This window comes from Odontesthes bonariensis, chromosome 20 (assembly GCF_027942865.1).
Source record: "Odontesthes bonariensis isolate fOdoBon6 chromosome 20, fOdoBon6.hap1, whole genome shotgun sequence".
Taxonomy (NCBI): domain Eukaryota; kingdom Metazoa; phylum Chordata; class Actinopteri; order Atheriniformes; family Atherinopsidae; genus Odontesthes; species Odontesthes bonariensis.
Window position 1 is genome coordinate 7544829 of NC_134525.1, and position 19112 is coordinate 7563940.

Consider the following 19112-nt stretch of genomic DNA (forward strand, 5'->3'; position numbering starts at 1 on the left):
TATCTTAGCAGTTCCCCTGCAAGATTAAGTTGTTTCCCCTTGTCAGACTCTGTTAAATAGTTTAGGAATCTTGCATTTTCACTTTCTGTTTTGACTTCTTCTTCTGCTCCTCTCAGGGACCTCCTGGCCTTCCTGGACCTGTTGGCCGCCCAGGAATATTCAACTGCCCCAAAGGAGTAAATACAAATTTATTCATCGTCTCCCAGTCCTTATTTTTCAGCTGTATTTTATGTTTTAAATGCTTACATCTCCTCTCTGGTTTCTGAAGACAGTGTTCCCCATCCCTCCCAGACCCCACTGCAAAATGACCGTAGGTTTCTGACCAGAACAACTACGTGCTAATAAAGCATGTCCTAATCAAAGCTTTCATTACGGCCACTGTTGGTGTGATATAGCTTTATGGAACTAATTTTAATATTCTAAATTAAATGTAGGTGGATTAATCTCTTAATCATCCATCTTCACAGAACTTAATCTGCCTGCTCATGACTTAATATCCATGGCCTCCTTTAAAGAAACTCACAATGCTGTTTTAGTTTTTCCCATTCAGTCCCATCTCCTTAACAAAAGTCTTTTTGCACTCTCTTCTTGCACGACATTTCCACAAATAACCTGCATGTTAGTCTTTGTAACACTGGCACTACCTAACCTTTTATGACTCAGAACCTTTTTAGGGCGGTTCCGAAATATTCCTGCATGATGCATGTCATCGCTGGAAAGGTGAAGGCTCAGTGCCAAGAAATAACTGAGGTAGAAATCCAATCACATCCACTGAACTGAAAATCTGCATGAATCTGCATTTGCATTTTGATCATTGTGTTGACAGACTGGATGATTGTAACTTATCCTGGAATATATCAGCAATCTGACAAGTTTACTCTCAGATTCTTTCATGATTCTAACTCGGACAGCTGTTACTGTTTTTGCTCCATTATTTCAGCTTAACCCCAACGGAACAATTGTAACTGGTGGGTTGGATCACCTTTTCAGTTTTTTGCCATAAACTATCTTTGCACAAAGTTCATGGAAATACAACCCTAGTCTCTGCGTAGGAAATATCACTGAACTTAGGTTTGCCGTTTTGTCTCTCAGGCAACTGCCAGTCAGGACCAAAAGGAGAAAAGGGGGAGAGGGGCCTTCCAGGGATTCCAGCTCCATCAAGTGAGTCAACAACTCTTCACTCAGTAACAACTAAACAAGAAATGACATTTGAGATTCTTAGAAGAAACAAATTCGGTAACTTGTTCTTTTCATGCAATCCCCACGCTGTGATCAAACGACAGAGGAGCTAGTATGATTGAAATGTGTTTTAACTCCTTCATTTGTTCCCTGATGTGTTTATTTATTTGTATTTTTTTTAGATGGATTTATGCCCAGAGGAGGCTGGGTAAGTTTCACTTTCATCTGGCCGTGGCTAACTAAAATGTGCTTCAATCAAGATCTGATGCTGCTCTATAAAGTTCTGAATGGTCTAGGACCAGAATGCATCAGTGACCTCCTGACCCAGTATGAACCTTCCAGACCCCTCAGCTCATCTGGATCCGGTCTTCTATCAGTTCCCAGAGTCAGAACCAGACATGGAGAAGCTGCATTCAGCTTCTATGCTCCACATGTCTGGTTTGAGTGTTTCAGCCTCAGATCAGCTGAAACACTCAGTGTATTTAAGTCCAGGTTGAAGACACACCTATTTTCAGCTGCATTTGAATAAAGCTCCAAATCTGAAGCTTGAGTTTCAAAACTTAATCACATTTTAACTACTGATTTTATCTGATTTTATCTATTGTTCTTATTTCTTTCTTTTTTGTTTAAAATTTAAATCATGCTTTGTATTTCTACTGTTTTAATATATCTGTAAAGCACTTTGAATCGCCCTGTAGTTGAATTGTGCTGTTCAGATAAACTTGCCTTGCCTTGCCTTCAATCCAGCCTTGCTGTTTTTCTTGTTTTCTGTTTAATGCTTGTGCGTCTCTTTGCCTTTGTGTCCACTCGCAGGGGATCAGGGGGGAGCGGGGCATCAAAGGGGAGAAGGGAGAACAGGGGGAGGCGGGATATGCAGGGCAACCAGGTATCCCTGGGAGATCGGGACTGGTGGTGAGTCAAAGTTTTTTAATTCTTGCATATTTTTTAAAAGAAAATGACAAAAGCAATCAGCAACTTCTTCCTGACATATTTCAGGGGCCCAAAGGCGATTCAGTGCTCGGTCCTCCAGGCCATCCAGGAGTACCAGGCCCATCTGGCCTCCCAGGCTTTGGCAGACCCGGTCCTGTTGGGCCTCCTGGGCCTCCGGGCCCTCCAGGGCCCCTTGCGTTGCCCTTCAGATACGGTTCAGGTAGTCTTTAAAGATACAAGCACAATGCAGCAATGTTGACTGAAACCACACACAGTTGGATAATGAGATATTTAAAGCGGATCTGATGGTGATGGATGAATGGCGTTGACTTTTTGTTGTGGCAGCTGCGACCATTGCTGGCCCTCCTGGCCCCCCTGGACCTCCAGGACCACCTGGACCTTCTGCACCTCTTGGTACTTCAAGTAACACAGCAGCTGTAAGTTGATTTGTTCCTGTCATTAAAGGGATTTTCTTAGGTGGGGTTGTGTGAAGAGTAGCGTTTTAAGCAGATGGCGGTCAGAGCACTCAGTTTGTGTCCGCTCAAAGCAGATTAAAATGATTGAGGTTTGAGTTGTTTTAGATGCTGGAGAGTTTGCATAGTTCCCAGTTGAGTGGGCACTGAGTGCTCATACTGCTGTCCGATGCAGGTAAAACACCAACTGCTCATACTTCACACAATCCAACTTGGATTGGGGGAGGGGTTTGCATATTAATACAAACCAGCATGCTAAAAATGTTCAAAACTAAAATTCAGGTCATTCTATGCAAAACGGAAACTATAAAATAAAATACAATTGCTCCAGCGATATGTTCAATTGTTTTCAGCTGAAGACCTTTACGACTCGGGAGCGTATGATGCAGCAAACCCTCAGAGACGCAGAGGGCACTCTGGCGTACGTCACAGAAACGGGACGCCTCTTCCTCAAGGTTTCCCAGGGATGGAAAGAGATACAGGTACAAACATGGAGTATTGTAGTATGTTTTGGTAAAGATATTAAGTATATTTAACTTGTTAAAATGTTAAATGTTGATGATAAATTTTATTTTTGATTTGAAAATGACCAGCCATCACCGAGGAACGAATATAACCGATTCTTTTAGTCTGTCTGTGAAATATTCACTGGCTGTGATACAGCTGGGAACATTTTGAAGGTGAAACGTCCTGTCTGTTAAAGAGGATGATTAATGATGTACTAGCTGGCTTACAGCAGCCTCCATTTATAAAAATCAAGGACTTTTTATGAAATACTGTTGTGTTCACTGAAGTATCACCACACGTCCTTTATGGAAAGTTACAAAATCACATTCCATTTGTTTATTTAACTTAACACGGTTAATAGTTTGTGTTTTTCAATGGCGCGGGTAAATCACATTTTGGCACTTACTGACGGTTTTTGACTTTTTAGTGCCATGTAAGGGCAGAACGAGCTGAAATAACTGCGTATGTTTATTCTGTTCTGTCCTGCAGCTTGGCAATCTGGTCTACCTCTCCAGCAACATTATACCACAAGATGAGGTAGTCAATGTGCATTTTTTATGGCTTTTTATTCAGTAAATTGAGGTATTATGGAAAGTTGAACTGCAGTTATTGTACATTTAAACATCTGTTCCACTCTTTATTCAGCCTCAAGTTGCATATCATGTAAGAGGAGACACGATGCAAAGAATCCCATCAGTTAAAGACAGGGTGAGCTTTACTGAGACTTTGTTTTAAATACATTAAGATTTTTTTTTTTTTACATCATATTGGTTTTGATCCAGATTAACTCTTTGTTTACTTTTTGTGTTTTACTCCTTAACTTAAGATATTAAACTCTGTTGCTTCCTACCTCTCAAGCTCACTATGGTGGCCTTGAATCAGCCGCACTCAGGACACATGATGGGGCTCGACATGGCCGACCGGATGTGTTATGAACAGGCTAAAGCGATGGGTTTGACTCCTTACTACCGGGCCTTCATTTCATCCCACAAGCAAGATCTGGTCCATGTTGTCTATCCTGGTTTCCGGGACACTCTGCCGGTGACCAACCTCAGGGTGAGTCCTGTCTCCTGCTTTTTTTCTCGCTGTCAGACGAACACTAAACTGTCATCAAGCCTGAACCTTTTTTTTCTTGAATTTTTGTCACCTACTATTTTTTCGCTTAGGGGGATGTGATATTTAGGAACTGGCGGTCAATTTTCAGCGGCAATGGGGCACCAATCAATCCCAGGATATCCATCTACTCCTTTGATGGCCGGGATGTCTTGACTGACCCTTTCTGGTCTGTAAACTTGGTTTTCTGCTTACTTGTTTGTTTCTTTGCGTCCGTTTATGTCAGCAATAGTTATGTTTTCCATCTTTTACCTCTTCTCAGGCCTCAGAAGAACATCTGGCACGGTTCTACCAGCAGGGGTCTCCGAGTGGTGGATAAACACTGTGAGACGTGGCGGGCAGACGACATCTCCGTCATGGGCCAGTCGTCCTACCTGACCTCAGGTCAGCTTCTCGGCCAGCAGACTCGAAGCTGCTCCAATGAGTTCATCGTCCTTTGCATCGAGACCCACAAAAACCGTTAACCCATCCCAAATGCTACTCCACCAAGGAACCCCACCCAGCCACCGTTGATCTCAAACACTGATGTGAAGATATGAGGATGTCGTTTTCAACGCATCTTTTAGTGCTACGTGTAACATTTTGTGCATTTCAAAACCTCAGGCTTTGCAGCTTACTATTACAAAGAAGATGCTGCGGCTTGTCCCTCACTCCTCCTCCTCCTCCCACATCACTCTGCTGATGAAGAGGGGGGCTGTAAAATACTCCTGACAGAAGTACAAAGTCTCTCCTGTCAATGTAAAATTAGGTGCGGTTGATGGAGGGGAAAAAAAGGGAAGGAGTGTCCTTTTCTGTTGGAAAGCAGTTCAAATATTTCAGACCTGTTGGCACATATTGGGATGTAAAATAAATAGTTTTACTTGTACGAAAGTAATGCAGACACCTAAAACACAAGGTGGTGATGAAATGATACACGCAGCATCTTTATATTTAAGACAGGTGGCTTCAGGTGCAAAGGGACACATCTGTGTACAAAACCAAATATAAAATAACAGATGGCTTTTTCTCTGCAGCCACTCAGTGTTGAGGATAAAACGCTTGTTCTTCTCCTGGAGACTGACTGTAGTGGCTGAGGATGGACGTGGCAGTCCAAAGACTTGTGATAGAAGCTTAAATGCTACTTTATTTCGTTTACAGGTTGTCTGGGAAGTTTTTCTAAACCATTTTTATGAATTTCAGGAAAATCTTTCTCTATTTCAAAGGCCAGAACTATGAACCACGTCTATTTTCCCCCATCCATCAAAGGGAAGACCAGACAACTGGTGTCACCACCAAAGCAATTTTTGATGCACTGTACTTCTTTTTCTTTTTTTAAAGTTTTCTAGCTCAACATTTTTGAAAGTGTTGTTTGTGTCGTAGCTTTTCATATCTTGGTGATCTCACTTCAACGGCTTTCTTTGAATAGGCTTATTTAATTTAAATTCAATTTATTTATACTGTCACAGCACATAACATGAAATCAGATGATTAAAATTTAAGAATGTAATTTATCGTTTGTCTGTCAAATGACTGTTTCCTCTCACTCCTGCCTATTTTTCTGTTTTTGTACGTGGTCCTTTTTTTTTTTTTTTTTAGTTAAGTTTGGAAATTTTTATTGAATGTTGACAAGAGTCCAAATCAAATTCTACCAGGTGTAAAAGAGACATTAAATTATCCATCCATTTATAGTGGAAAGAAAAACAATAAAACATCTGAGGACAAAAAGTGAGAGCACGTTTTATATAAATATTGGTGCTTTGTTGAATAAAGATTCCTTTTTTCATAACTTGTTCTTGTTTCATTGTCAAAACAGGTACTTATCGTTACCTCTTCTATGTCTACCCCCTACCCGAACCATGGTTTGCATCCCCACCCCGCTGTGACTGGTGTGCAGTTGATGAGAGGCTGAGGTAGCTTGTGGTTGTGGAAAAAAACGATGGTTGTTGTGTTGTGAGGAGCAGTGTTGGCTGGCATTAGGGGGGTGACTCTGGGACACCAGTGGTCATTGTCTAGCCTCCTGGAGGTGTCGTGGGCCCAACTAGACGAAACACTGATGAAAGGAGGTTCCCACCTGATGACCCCAATGACATGTTGGTCAGCACTGCTCATTGATCTATATAGGGAGTATAGGGAATTATTCACGGTGTCTGTTCCATTTTTTTTCCATTAGCACAAGTTTCATGTGTGTACCTTAAATCTGAACAACAAAAATTAATCATTTTAATGCAAATCCTTCTTGAACCTTTTGAACAATCCTGTTGACAAACGTTTCAATGTGGAAACGGAAAGGGCGAAGCTGATGACATGTCCTTCTACAAATCCCGTATTTTAAAATGGCGGAGCGACATGGAGACATTCAATGGGGTGTTACCACAGCCCTTTTACAGACAGCCGTTCCACTTCCTATTCGCCCCATTATAAAAAATTTGGCTGCAGTTCAGTTGATTTTGTCTGGGGGCGCTGGCGAGCGAGTGCAGAATGATCATTGGCCATAGGGCTGGCGCTAATAACCACAAAGCCGAACAGTAATAGTTATATTTCTTCAGTAGTAAGAAGCTATAGTAGTGGTAGCTTGTCATTGCACTGAATAGGTTTCTGTCGTCAGTAAAAGGTCAAAGATATAAACTCATGCTCAAAGTCATTCATCTTAGTCTTTTCTTAACCACGTGGAAGTGAGTAGTGGTGTATTAATCTACAGAAACTCATCTTTTTGCTGATACTTCCCTCATTTCTTCATATTTTGCTGTGTCTGGGCTTGTTTTTGAGCTGCATTCTTTCGGCAGTGGGTGTGCTGACACCAGCCAATGACCACATTTGGCTGTGTGGTCTTTACAAACACCACCTGAAAATAGCTCTTCAAACAGAATTCATGCAAAGAAAAACGGTTGAGAAGCCTTTAACCTCCCGTACTATTGATTGTGGAGATTGATTGTTAGAGACTCGGACAGCAGAGTGGCAGGAGGACTTTTACAGGTGATCTTATTTAACAGCTCATTGTGAGTGGAGACTTTGACATGAAGACATTACAGGTACTTAAAGCACTTTTTTTTAATCTCTCTTACAATATTTGTAATATAAAACAAACTGTTTCGCAGTCTTGATTTTTAAATCTGAAGCTGATATTAATCATGAGTTGTTTTAACTTTGATTTGAAGGTGCTGAGTGTGCTCCTTCTGACTGCAGCTGCAGTTAACGGTCAGTCGTACCACATTGGCAGTTGCCCCAAGTCAGAACTTCAAGAAAACTTTAATATTATGCAGGTAAAATGCTGAATCAATATCCAGTGTGCCCACTCTGATGACATTGGATTTTGTCCCATCCTCATTTGATTGATTTCTGGGTATTTGCCTATGTAAACAGTTCAATTTGAAAGGAGATGTCTGTAAAATGTAGCAACCAGTTTGGTAACCAATAATTGAAAATATTTGTTCTCCTCTGATCCAGTATATGGGAACCTGGTATGAAATCGAGAAGCTCCCAGCTATATTTGAAAAAGGGAGATGTAACCAAGCCACATACACTCTTCTCCCAGATGGGACTGTCGGCGTTCACAATGAGGAACTTCTGTAAGGTTCAACAGCCCTGCTGCTCAGTTTGCAACATTATTTGGCTAAAAGTTGTCTTGATTCACATTCAGTGATAAGTGCTTAGTGAAAGTATCCCCCTTTTAACCAGCAAGTATGAATATGAGTGGTTTTGCTCCTCTTCATACAGGTCTGATGGGACTATCGGATCCATTGAGGGAGTTGCTAGAGTGAAAGATCCTTCACAACCGGCCATTCTTGGTGTCAGCTTCTTTAAAGGTATTAGAAGTATTTCATTGGAAGTTGTGTTGCCAACAGTGAAACATAGGTTCAGAGTATCTCTTAATAAACTGCTTTGTACCATTAACTGATTTATTTTACTTACAGGTGTTCCAGATGCTCCATACAAGGTAATCTCCACAGATTACCAGTCGTATGCTTTGGTGTACTCCTGCAAAGACTTCTTTGGACTTTTTTACATTGACTTTGCTTGGATTCTGGCTCGCACTCGGGCACTGACTGATGACATCATTAGCCAGTTGCATGATAAGATAAGTGCAGCTGGTGTGGATGTAAACCGTCTTACAGTCACAAACCAGACTGTTTGTGATGGTTACAATCAATAAGGCAGAGATGATTGCCTGTCTGAACTGGAATGGAAAATGTAATGTACTATAATACTTTTTTACTTGTTGTGTACTTTAACAGCCCATAAAATGTATAATTCACTGAATGAAAAGTTTACAGAATTATGATGTATTTCCTAGCTTTAAAACAAACTGCAATCCATGCACATCTTACTCATGTGTATATATTTCATGATAAAAAAGGAAATGAGTATAAATAAGAAAATAACAACGGCTGGAGCAGTAACCCCTTTGTAAATACACATCATGGTAATCCTGTGGAGAAAGATCAGTTCTCTTCTGTTTAAGCTCCTTTGGAATTTCTGTAAAAAAATAAAAAATAAATGTAAACAGGACTGAAACTGGGAAGTTTGTTGTTTGAAAGTGCTGTTGAGGTGGGGACATGAGTAACCTAAACTCCCATTTCTAATGTGGGTAAATGTTTTATTTACTTTATTTACTAGTAGTATGTCTATTTTTCGTATTGTGACAGTTCAAGTAAATAATCCAGCAAGCAATGACTGTTTGCAGGACCTTACAAAGATCCTTTCTGCAGTTCATTTATATTTACTGAAACTGTAACATTATGAATCACACCTGGGCTTCTTCAAAACCGAAATGTCTGAAAATGGTCAAAAAGACAATGTTAAGGACTTACGCTAAGAAAAAAAGTCATACATTGATCAAATGTGCACACATTTACATAGATATATAAGTGGCAAAAAGTCGGGGAAATTAACTTTTTTTTTTTTTCCCATAATCTAAAAGAAAATTTGGAGTGATTTTTACCTTCAGTATCTTTCATGGTTTCAAAGCAGGAAGTAGCAGAAGTTTTAAACAAAAGACCTAAAAGGGCATTTTCCAGATTTAATGGACACCAAAACCTTTGCTAAATTATCTGCACTATTACCACTTCTGTCTATTCAAATTAGTGCTTTATTTGCGAACACAGATGCTTGTGAAAACCAGGCCAAAGAACAAAAATAAACCAGGTAGCTAAGCGAAGGGAAACGGATGCTTTTATTCTGAAAAAGCTCTCCGGAAGTCCTGTTATCAGTTCATCTGGCAGCAGAATGACGAGCCTAACATATGCAACGTCACGTTTTTCTTCTAGAAATATGTTGTTATTATTGCTTTTTATCCTCCCCTCGGGTCTGCCTATGTATTTGTCTGCTGACAGAAACGAAAGGCCCGTTATTGGTGAGTTATTTACGGCGGCGTGAGTGAAGCTAACGCAGCGTTTAACCCGCGGAAGGCTAAAGCCAACACATGCCTATAGTCTGTTTAAAATTGAAATGCTGTAGAAGTCACACTGTTTCTCCCCCACAAGGTGTTCTGGCTCAGGAGGTTTACTCACCGAAACCAAACCAAACAGCCTACATCGCCGCCTCCTATGTCAAGTTTCTGGAGGCAGCAGGAGCCAGGGTTGTACCTGTCATGTGAGTTAGTTAGTTATTATCTAACAACACAACTGTCATTGCTTCAAAGGACAAGCTTTTGTAACCCCCTATCTCTGTGCCAGTGTCAACTTAACCTCTCCATGTCATTTGTGCAGGATCAACCAGACCTTGGAAGAGTACAAGAGTCTGTTCCACTCCATTAATGGGTAAAAACGGTTTTATAAAGCAGTTGGAGCTTCTGTTTCAGGTGTTATTAATAAGTTATTAAAGAGTCTGAAGCCTTGTATTTTCTTTCAAAGAGCCAGACTTTCTTGAAATCTTTAATTGGTCTTTTGCACAGGGTGCTTGCGCAAGTCTTGAAAGTCTTAATAAGTATGGAATTTTGAAGCACTGTTTTCCAGACCTTGAAAAGTCATGAATTTTGTGTGAAAGTCTTAATAAAGTATGGAAAATAAATGTATGGTAGAATGTTACAGTATGCTCAAAGGCATTGTGAAATGAGAAATAGGAAGGTAGGCTATAAAACTATCATTTTACTAACTGGTCACGTACTGTATTAGCCTAATGGGATGAGATGTGAGTGAAGAGACTGAATTCTACATACATTCATCCATCCATTAATTTTTTTTATAGATAGTTTTTGTGACACTTGTTTGATGTGAAACTCATGTACTTGTGATTTTCATGTTTTGAAACGTTTTCATCAGTAAAAGCATAATTTACTGTGAATAATGCATTTGTTCATTGAATACTAGCCTATAAAAATGAACATTTCTAATAGACACAGTTGGTACAATCTCAACCAATGAAGTAGGCAGTAGGCACACAAGTTACAAGTACATAAAGTTAAGGTCTTGGGGGAAAAAAAGTATCAGTTTTAAAAAAGTCTGGAAAAAGTCTGGAATTTTAATTTGGAAAAAGAGCAAGCACCCTGTTTGCAACAGTTCTCCAGTCTTTAGAAGGCCTTTCAAAGGTTTTCCTGATTACATTGGCTGCTTTTCAAGCTCATTAACAGTCCAGCCCCCTGACTTATTTAAACATTAAAAAAAGGGAACCGGTGTTGTGTCCACAGGGCTATTACTTGAGAACTTTACATCCCTCATAATGGTGTGGAGTGTGTCATGAAATAACAGAAAGCTGGTCTAAGAGGGTTCAGGCTGTGTTGAAGAATAAAGGTGCTCAGACCAAATATTCATTTTCAGGCTTGTTAGAATTGCACAAACTGTTTTTGCCATATACTGTGATTGTTGTATATGAACCGCTGCACCTATGTCCAGTTTTCCGGGCAATATGCAAAGAAAACGGGTCTGGCTCAACACTTTTTCACAGCACCGTGTGTAACTGACAAATTCACACTTTGTGTCCCTATTATTAGCGGTGCAGTTTAACGACGTGAGTAATGATTCTGGAGACAGACACAGGTGCAGCGAGGACTGTAAATCTTAAGCACGGCGGTAGATAATCAAGTTTTGCGTCTAAAACTGTTAGAAGGATCACTTTATAATTAGCTATTACAATTTTGGTGAGCAGATTTTGAAGGATAAGACGGTGTGATGTTTGGGTCGGCGCTGCTTGATTGTTGAAAATTCAGCGTGATAAAACGCATCGACACCTCTGATTCACACGAGCCAGTGAATCTGTAATATTGCTCTTTGCTTTACCTCTCGGGACTCCGTTTTTTTTGTTTCTTTTCCAGGATCCTGTACCCAGGCGGGGGTGTCAGCATCGTCTCATCTGGTTACGAAAGGGCTGCCAAAATCTTTTATGAGCTTGCTATTGAGGTGAAAGTGTAAAATACTTGTAGCTCTATTTCAGTGCGGTGATGCTGGGGAATGTTGCATAAAACGTGTGATGTCTCAGGCAAACAAGAAAGGTGACTATTTTCCTGTGTGGGGCACCTGTCTGGGCTTTGAGCAGCTGACGTATTTGACGAGTGGGAAGCTTTCGTTGTCGCACACCAATACGAGCGGCGTGGCGTTGCCTCTGAACTTCTCTGAAGGTAGGTCTTTGCGCCAATAGGCATTATCAATGTTACTGCCACTTCTGAAAATACATGTTTCAGTCAGCCAACTCTTTCAATTGTGTCCGTCAATTCAGTTTTTACACTGAGTGAAGCGCTCTTTGTTACAATAAGATTTTTGTCAGAGCCAAACTCGGCTATTTAGGATATTTAGACCTAATTTGAGTTTTTCCAAATACAATTATCTTAACTCAAGGACTGAAAAGAGATTTAAGGTCCTGTAGCACCTAATCAGTGTCAGGAATAGCAAAAATGTCAGAAAAAGTATCACTTTAAGCGCTACTATACTCATTTGTGCAGAAAGTAGCAGTTGTTTTTACGATACATCTGAGGGAAACTGGAAGACTGCATGTAAAAAAACTAGGGCTGGGCAACGATTAAAATGTTTAATCTAATTAATCACATGATTTCCCTGATTAAACACGATTAATCACATTTGTACGCAAAATCCAAAAATGAATTCAAAAGTAGTGTATAGCTTTTAACATTTAGTTTTATTTTAAATGTGCTGCCATATGAATGAAAGTGCCATAACATTTGTTGTGCAAACACACTTTTAACATCAGCATCTTTCTGTGGTTTTTATGTAGAAGCCTCGCTCCACTGTCTGTTTCCTTGAATGACTTGCTGCTATCAGTTGTGTGTTTTGCCTTTAAGTGATATTTTAGACTGGAACTACTACGCTGAGAAGACAATTCAACTTGGCAGTGTTTACAGATGACTTTGGTTCTGTCGACTCCGCCGTCTGGAAGAACTTTAAAATGAAAATGGCCGAGTAAAAGTTCCGTACCCTTCTCCATGTTTGGTGGATCCGCCGATTACTTTCTTTTCCGGTTCCACAGCAGACAGCAACAGACTTTTACAAAATAAAAGCCTGTGAGTAGCAGACTTTAACAATAATAAAATAAATGATAAAACAGGGGTGGTCCGTGGTGTAGTGGGTTGAGCAGGCGCCCCATGTACAAGAGGCTATAGTCCTCGCTGCAGCTGGCCCCGGTTCAAGTCCCGCATCGGACGGCACTGTGCTGCGTGTCGTTCCCCCTCTCTCTGCCCCCTGCTTCCTGTCTCTCTGAACTTTCCTATCCATTAAAGGCACAAAAGCCCCCCAAAAAATAGTTAAAATAATAAAAAATAAAACCTGCGTTAATGCGCGATAAAATATTTATCGACGTTAAATAATTAACGAGTTAACTCGCCCAGCTCTAAAAAAAAAAACATAAAGAAATGTCTGCATAAAGTTTATTATTTGTTAATTTTTAGCTCAGTTTGCCATGTTTTATAATGTTTAGACCAGCGTAACAACCTGATTCAGTTGAAACTAACACGTCTTATTGTTTGTTTTACACATTTATGCCTTCATTAAGCGTCTGACTGTGCAGAGCACGATGAAAAAATAAGGAATACAGACGCTTCCGACGTTCAAGCAGCTGACCTCTTCTTGGTTTGTTACGGCTGTGAAGTAACACAAATCTTTGGATATTTGGCTCCCCCTACAGTTGTAACATGTAACACCACGGGGATTAAAACAAATAAAAAAAAACATGAATCTCAGTGTGAGCCCTGCACATGTACAGCCATACACGTGAATTTGTTATCATGTTGCAGAGGCCACAAAGGAGCTGAGGTGTTGGGAAGTGCTGTATCTCCAATGAACCACCAGGTGGTCCAGGGCAGTTTCAGGCCTGATGTGCATAATAAAAGTTGATGTACTTTAAAACAGTCAGAAGTACATAATTGACATAGTGCTGCTCTAACCCTCCGATGTCCACTCTAAGAAAAAAAGAAAAATGTCTGAATTTTTTTCCATCGCCTTTGGGCAAGAATAATAAGAATCAATGTTTTGTTTTATTGTTTTGGGGTTTTTTAATGCTTGAGATATCACTTGATGGTAAAAATGTCAAAATGTTAAACAGTAATAGCGTAATAAAAGAAGCAGTTTTCACAGTGTATCAGGGCTGTAGATGTTGTGACAGTAGTTCTACAGCAGCAGGACAACAGATTAACATTAAAAAGCTGAAGCTTTTGTCCAGTAGATTAAAATGTTTCCTTTTGCTCTGATTGGCCAGCTCCTGTGGCCTGATTAGGCACCGCCCACAGTTTGAAAACCAAAATGAAAGAGACACAAGGAAGAGTCACCGGCTTACCAAAATAAGTTTTCCTGGAAATTACAACACCTGAAATACGACGAAGAATACTTGCAACATTACCTTTTATTTTTTGTTGGAGCAAATACTGAAGTATAGACGATGTGTGATGTAAAAACATCAAATTTGATGTCATGAGCACTAACTTAAAACATCTTTATGAAAAGCTGTAAAAATGATTGATTAATGGTGTGTTCCCTCTCCAGATGTCAAAGGCAGCAGGATGTTTAAGGGCTTCCCTGCTGAGCTCATGGCAGCTCTGGCCTCTGAGCCCCTCACAGAAAACTCTCACCAGTGGAGTTTGGCAACGCTGGTACGTCAAGCAGTCGTGATATGAGAGGACGCCTCACTGAGCAACAGCATATGATAAAGAGTGCTGTGCAGAAGCAAGATAATGCCCCCAACATGGTCTACAACCGAAGCAGGGTTTGGTTCACTGCAACTTCTCTGTTGTTCCGCTTCTTTCAGACTTACAACACAAATGAAGAGCTGAAGAACTTTTACAGAGTCCTCTCCATAAATACAGATGGAAACATCGAGTTTGTGTCAACATTTGAAGGTAGGATACACAGGATTAACAAAGCTTTACTTTACAACTGCAGTGCAAGTTTACAGCAGTTATATTAAAGGCTTTTAATGAGATTTGCCTCTTCCATTCCCTTCCATCGGGGTAGCATATGATTATCCAATCTATGGGACACAGTGGCATCCGGAGAAGAATGCATTTGAATGGACGAGGCCTTATATTCCTCATTCTCCATCAGCAGTCAAGACGACCTTCTACATGGCTGAATTCTTTGTCAGTGAAGGTATTAACACAGAACTATATCTGGCTTCTGCATGTCTGGAGTATTTGCAGCTTCTCTCTCTTGAATGAAGATCTGTTAATCTGCCATTATTGTTTCTGCCTACAGCGAGGAAGAGCTTCCATAGATTTGAATCTGTGGAGGAGGAAAACAAAGCTCTGATTTACAACTACAATCCTGTTTACACTGGAGCGACGAGTGCGTTTGAGCAAATATATTTATTCTGATGTCTCTTCGCAAAGCACTTTTTTTAATTTTTTATTCAACAGCTGGTTAAGCTGCTTTACTTTTGACTTGAGAATGTTTTTTTTTTTGTTTTTTTGGTGCCCTCCATTTGCTTAATCTGCAAACAATCGTGCACACTGGAAAGAATAGATTTGCACTTGCAGCATAAATCTTGCAGTGAGGGATTTAAACTAAATGTTCATGCTTCGTGGTATACGCTTGTGTAATGAAGTGCTACTGCAGAAGGTTATATTTGAAGGTCTCTTTGCTTTTGCCTTCTACTCCGATTGATTACAAATGTTGCTCCCCATCATCTCCGTGCAGTTTCTATCCCCCCCCCACACACACACACGGAAAAATTTTCAGCTTCTGCTAAACTCTCAAAAACTCCTTTTGAAAAACCCAACACCAAACATGTGAAAACACATCGAAGGCTGACAAAATATCTAGTTTTTTTATTCTAACATTTACTTTCATGCCACAATCTGCCATTAATCTCCTTCTATGCTTTGGATAACAAAGTTGAACATCTTAAAAAGTCAACCAGTGGAAAGAAAGTTGGTCGTTTCCACTGGCATTTATAAAGTCCACTTTCAACTGAATTCAAGGACGGCAACAGGAGAACCGAAATGAACAATCAAATGTAACTTCCAAAATGCTTTATGCACAAATAACACTCAGGTAACATTATCTTTTTTTTTTATAGAATAAAATGATATTTGAATAACATTTACACATCAAGCTGACGAGACTGGGATCTCAATCACAATACTACTGGAGATGTAATTTATGCAGTCCAGTAAGAAACATTCAAGATGTCAAAAATGACCATGGTGAACTGAACCATCCGAGACAGTGCTGCAAAGTACCTCTGAGCATGCACTGGTGTGCAACACAAATGCTACTTCAAATGAAACAGAATGGATTAAAGTTGTGCCTCAACAATTGTGTTCTGTTAGCTAACATGTTTCCTGGTCGCTTCTTTTGTTCATCTTCGTACAACGTATTCACTGATTTATTCTGGGTGATGTGATGCCAAACTTTTCACCGACATTCAACTAGTTTGAAAATTCTGCATGCAGATTTTAAACAGGTTAATGTATTTGGATGAAGTAAAATAAAACATTGATTTAAAAATCGCTTCATTTCTGCATTACTTTGTTACTGAAATAATCTTTTGTGTTTTGCTTAGAGTTGAATGAAAGACTGATATGGCTCTCATACCTGGTATATTTTAACAGCATTAAAGGTGAGCTTAAGTGCACAGGTACATGTATTTATATACTTCACCAAATGGCAATTATTATTGAGATATCTATGGGAACTGAAAATGGCCGAGACTAGTTTTTTTTTTGTGCCTTAATCTAAAAGGGATTGTTATGTTTTGTAGGTCAGAGTAATTGATTTTCTTGGCTGCAGTGGACAGCTCAGAGAAGTTTGGAGAATCAGACGGTCTCCTGACGGCCGAGCTAAGAGCGCAAAGTTTTCACCTTCTAAAATGAGTCAAACTTCTAAAATTTCATTGCAATTCAGAAACTATGCAGTGGATTTTTGAATCGCATCACTTCCACATCGGAGAGTCGTCGTGACATTTTCTCGTCAGGGAAAGATTACTCATTCCCAAGTGCAGCTTTTTGTGTCGCCGTCTGTTTTCACACGTGACCGATTGCCGACAATTTAGTCTGGACTTTTTCCGCAGTTGCCGTTCACATGCGTTTCACATTGGGAGGGGGTAAATTAATGCTCTGATAGTTCATCTACTTTGTTCAGAAGTCTTCTCATCTGCTGATGTTCTGGAGATTTTACTTTGGGCCCAGGTGCAAAATTTGTACATGAAGCCCGTGGCCAACAATGCACGCACCACCGCTCCAGAGCATCTCCAGAACATTTCAGGCCTCTTATTTCTGGGGAAGATCCATCACTGAACGCCGAGCAAAGGCATCAGAATGTAGTGTTGTTAAAGATCCGAGGTTGACAAATTCCCATCTCTTTGCTTCAGCCAGCAGCTGCTCAAATAAATCCAAACAGCTCAGATAACTTAGGGTCATGAGGTCGTCGGCCATTTTCAGCTTGAATCAGATTCTAAAGGTGTCACCTGGGGATTAGATTATTAACTCACCATCTTGAGATAAAGCCATTAAAGAATGATTTCAAGCAGGATTGTTCTCGGGTTTTGTAAGCATCAGTTTTTTTGTTTGTTGTTGTTGCTAAATACAGCCTGGCGGATGTTTTTAAAGTAAGGCACAGTGACCCCAAAAAAAACGAGGAATAAAAAGGAAATGCTTTTGTTTTATGAATAGTGTTGAGGGGAAGAAAAAAATAAAAATAAATCACTGAATCTAACAACAAAGCCCAAATGAACAAAAAACAAAAAACAAAAAAAAAACATCCCCATGGCTCGTGTTTTTGTTCCTTCTTAAAAGCATTTTGCAGGTCAGAATTCTTTTAGCATCACCGAAATAGATAAGATGAAAGTACAATTAAACCAGCGTTGGGGCAGATATGATGACCAAAAGAAAACACGCTTGTAATAGATGAATGAATGTTCGTGTGCTATTTTACATACTGTTAGAACAACAGACACAACCACGGTCCAACATGAAAAGTTCATCACAACTTTAAAAATAGGAACGTTTCCTGTATCCGCACTTTTCCAGACACCCGTTACGAACACTGCCGCTCAGTGATTTCCTCAGGGGTCTTTCATTAGTATACAAGCCCACAAGGTATGTGCTATAGGTGTTCCTTCTCCTCCCAGCTTGGAAGTCTGTGTGAGAGCTGATGCTTTCTCTCCACTGCTTTTGAGGAGCAGGTCCATCCTGCTTGTGAAGGAGACTGCTTCCTGTCCGTATAATCCAAAATGCACGTCAGTTCATCAGTCTTTTTTTTTTTTAGCTCTCCGGAGGGCTGCAGGGTAGAAGATGAAGAAGAGGCGACGGATCGAGTGGGAGACCCGTCGTGGCCGAAGCGAGTTAAACCGAAACGCATGGGACATGATCTTTGCATATTATGGACACCGGTGTTGTGCTTGGGCACAGTTACATGATGTAAAGTAGGCAGATGACCAAATGGGTAGGGAAGAAGTGGGGTGCATCTGTGAGGGTAATCTAACCCCTAACCCTCATCTTCAAGCTCCTCTTCCAGAGCCTCCTCAAACACACTTTCTGGTAGCCTGAAGCACTCCTCAAAGAAATTCACCAGAGACTGGCTGAGGTGCTGCCTTGTTGCTTCACTGTGAAGGAAGTGGCCCTCGTCTGGGTAGATCTAAGACACAAAGGTGAGAACAGATATGAGTTGTTTGGACAATTTAAAAAAAAATTATTTATTTAAGATTTTTTTAGATTTCAGCTGAACTTCTTGAAGTTCATGCCTTAAGTCACCAGGATGTCTATAGAACTTCTTATTGGAATGAACTAATATTTCTTCAACAATGTTATATTTATCTGTATTACTCTTTAGATGTGGAGGTCAATTTATTTAGCTGAAATGATCTCTCTGATCTGTCTGTTCATTTCTAAATGTGCAAGAGATTCATTCAAGAGTTTTGTTCAAGAGATTAAATCCGTTCTGGGCTTGAAAATAAATCCCCGCAAAAGTTTAGTTTTAAACTAAGAGTAACATCAGCTGAATATTTTGAACACGATTTGAAAAGGAAAATTAATTTCTGTCTTCAGGTCGTCTATATCTGTTTAAAAACCCAATTAGCTCTGTAATGGGGCTCTCATTTAATAAATTATTACTTTTTTTCATCATACAGATTAATCTTCCACTCCAAAAAGAAAAAGAAAAAAAAACAACAACAGGAAACTCCTGATTAAATTCACATAAATTGTCACGGTGTTATTTTGTGTTTTGGTTCCTTTAAAATGAACTGATTCAGAACTGAAAATTACTATTATCATGATGATAATTATTTAATTGCTCTTTTTTTTTTGTCCCACAAACTGTCCAAAGGTACCATGATAAAAAAAACTGCATCACAGATTGAGATCAAATAAGTGAATTAACTTCTGATATGAACCTATTAGTGGGGACAGCGGTTTAATACACAGTAACACATCTATTGGTCAGTAATGAGCTCTGATGAACCCTCAGCTGCAGCACTTTGTATGGCAAAAGGATTAGTCCTGGTGTTAACGCTGGCTGCCCTAGGCAGTTCATCATAATCTCATTATATGAATTGAAG

At 39.9% G+C, this 19112-nt stretch overlaps 4 protein-coding genes across 9 annotated transcripts in view; 3 read left to right on the top strand and 1 right to left on the bottom strand.

Annotated features, from left to right (window-relative positions):
- The window catches only part of LOC142369957 (collagen alpha-1(XV) chain-like), a 61169-nt gene extending 55202 nt beyond the window's left edge, over window positions 1–5967 (top strand). Inside the window, exons 31-44 of the mRNA XM_075452373.1 lie at window positions 117–176; window positions 269–310; window positions 941–968; window positions 1093–1161; window positions 1362–1387; window positions 1993–2091; window positions 2176–2329; window positions 2455–2546; window positions 2936–3064; window positions 3579–3626; window positions 3735–3797; window positions 3948–4145; window positions 4256–4371; window positions 4465–5967. Coding sequence (XP_075308488.1) covers window positions 117–176; window positions 269–310; window positions 941–968; window positions 1093–1161; window positions 1362–1387; window positions 1993–2091; window positions 2176–2329; window positions 2455–2546; window positions 2936–3064; window positions 3579–3626; window positions 3735–3797; window positions 3948–4145; window positions 4256–4371; window positions 4465–4666 — 1326 coding nt within the window. The 3' untranslated portion in view covers window positions 4667–5967. The remainder of the gene's footprint in view (window positions 1–116; window positions 177–268; window positions 311–940; window positions 969–1092; window positions 1162–1361; window positions 1388–1992; window positions 2092–2175; window positions 2330–2454; window positions 2547–2935; window positions 3065–3578; window positions 3627–3734; window positions 3798–3947; window positions 4146–4255; window positions 4372–4464) is intronic.
- A 1015-nt stretch (window positions 5968–6982) lies between these two features.
- LOC142369978 (apolipoprotein D-like) lies at window positions 6983–8681 on the top strand. Its single transcript, XM_075452399.1, has 5 exons — window positions 6983–7210; window positions 7337–7441; window positions 7626–7747; window positions 7896–7984; window positions 8093–8681. The coding sequence occupies exons 1-5, from the start codon at window positions 7196–7198 to the stop codon at window positions 8329–8331; spliced, it is 570 nt and encodes a 189-aa protein (XP_075308514.1). The 5' UTR covers window positions 6983–7195; the 3' UTR covers window positions 8332–8681.
- A 695-nt stretch (window positions 8682–9376) lies between these two features.
- Window positions 9377–16066, top strand: ggh (gamma-glutamyl hydrolase (conjugase, folylpolygammaglutamyl hydrolase)). Of its 2 annotated transcripts, XM_075452816.1 has the most exons (9): window positions 9377–9531; window positions 9662–9770; window positions 9887–9937; window positions 11428–11512; window positions 11592–11730; window positions 14102–14208; window positions 14364–14454; window positions 14570–14704; window positions 14810–16066. In XM_075452816.1, exons 1-9 carry the CDS (start codon window positions 9405–9407, stop codon window positions 14926–14928), a joined length of 963 nt encoding a protein of 320 aa, XP_075308931.1. In that variant the 5' UTR covers window positions 9377–9404; the 3' UTR covers window positions 14929–16066. The 2 variants fall into 2 exon arrangements, with proteins under 2 accessions (XP_075308931.1, XP_075308932.1); XM_075452817.1 differs by lacking the exon at window positions 9887–9937.
- dpp6a (dipeptidyl-peptidase 6a) overlaps window positions 15571–19112 on the bottom strand; it is a 247212-nt gene continuing 243670 nt past the window's right edge. For all 5 annotated transcript variants that reach the window (XM_075452814.1, XM_075452815.1, XM_075452811.1 and 2 more), the window contains exon 26: window positions 15571–18190. In XM_075452814.1, the coding sequence (XP_075308929.1) occupies window positions 18041–18190 (150 nt within the window). In that variant the 3' untranslated portion in view covers window positions 15571–18040. The remainder of the gene's footprint in view (window positions 18191–19112) is intronic.

Bases quoted from the DNA above. Each gene is read 5' to 3' on its own strand.
- LOC142369978 (XM_075452399.1), top strand. The intron at 7,442-7,625 runs GTAAAATGCTGA...CCTCTGATCCAG, and splicing joins AAAACTTTAATATTATGCAG to TATATGGGAACCTGGTATGA. The intron at 7,748-7,895 runs GTAAGGTTCAAC...CTCTTCATACAG, and splicing joins GTTCACAATGAGGAACTTCT to GTCTGATGGGACTATCGGAT.
- ggh (XM_075452816.1), top strand. From the start codon at position 9,405: ATGACGAGCCTAACATATGCAACGTCACGTTTTTCTTCTAGAAATATG. The intron at 14,455-14,569 runs GTAGGATACACA...CCATCGGGGTAG, and splicing joins GTTTGTGTCAACATTTGAAG to CATATGATTATCCAATCTAT. The intron at 14,705-14,809 runs GTATTAACACAG...TTCTGCCTACAG, and splicing joins TGAATTCTTTGTCAGTGAAG to CGAGGAAGAGCTTCCATAGA.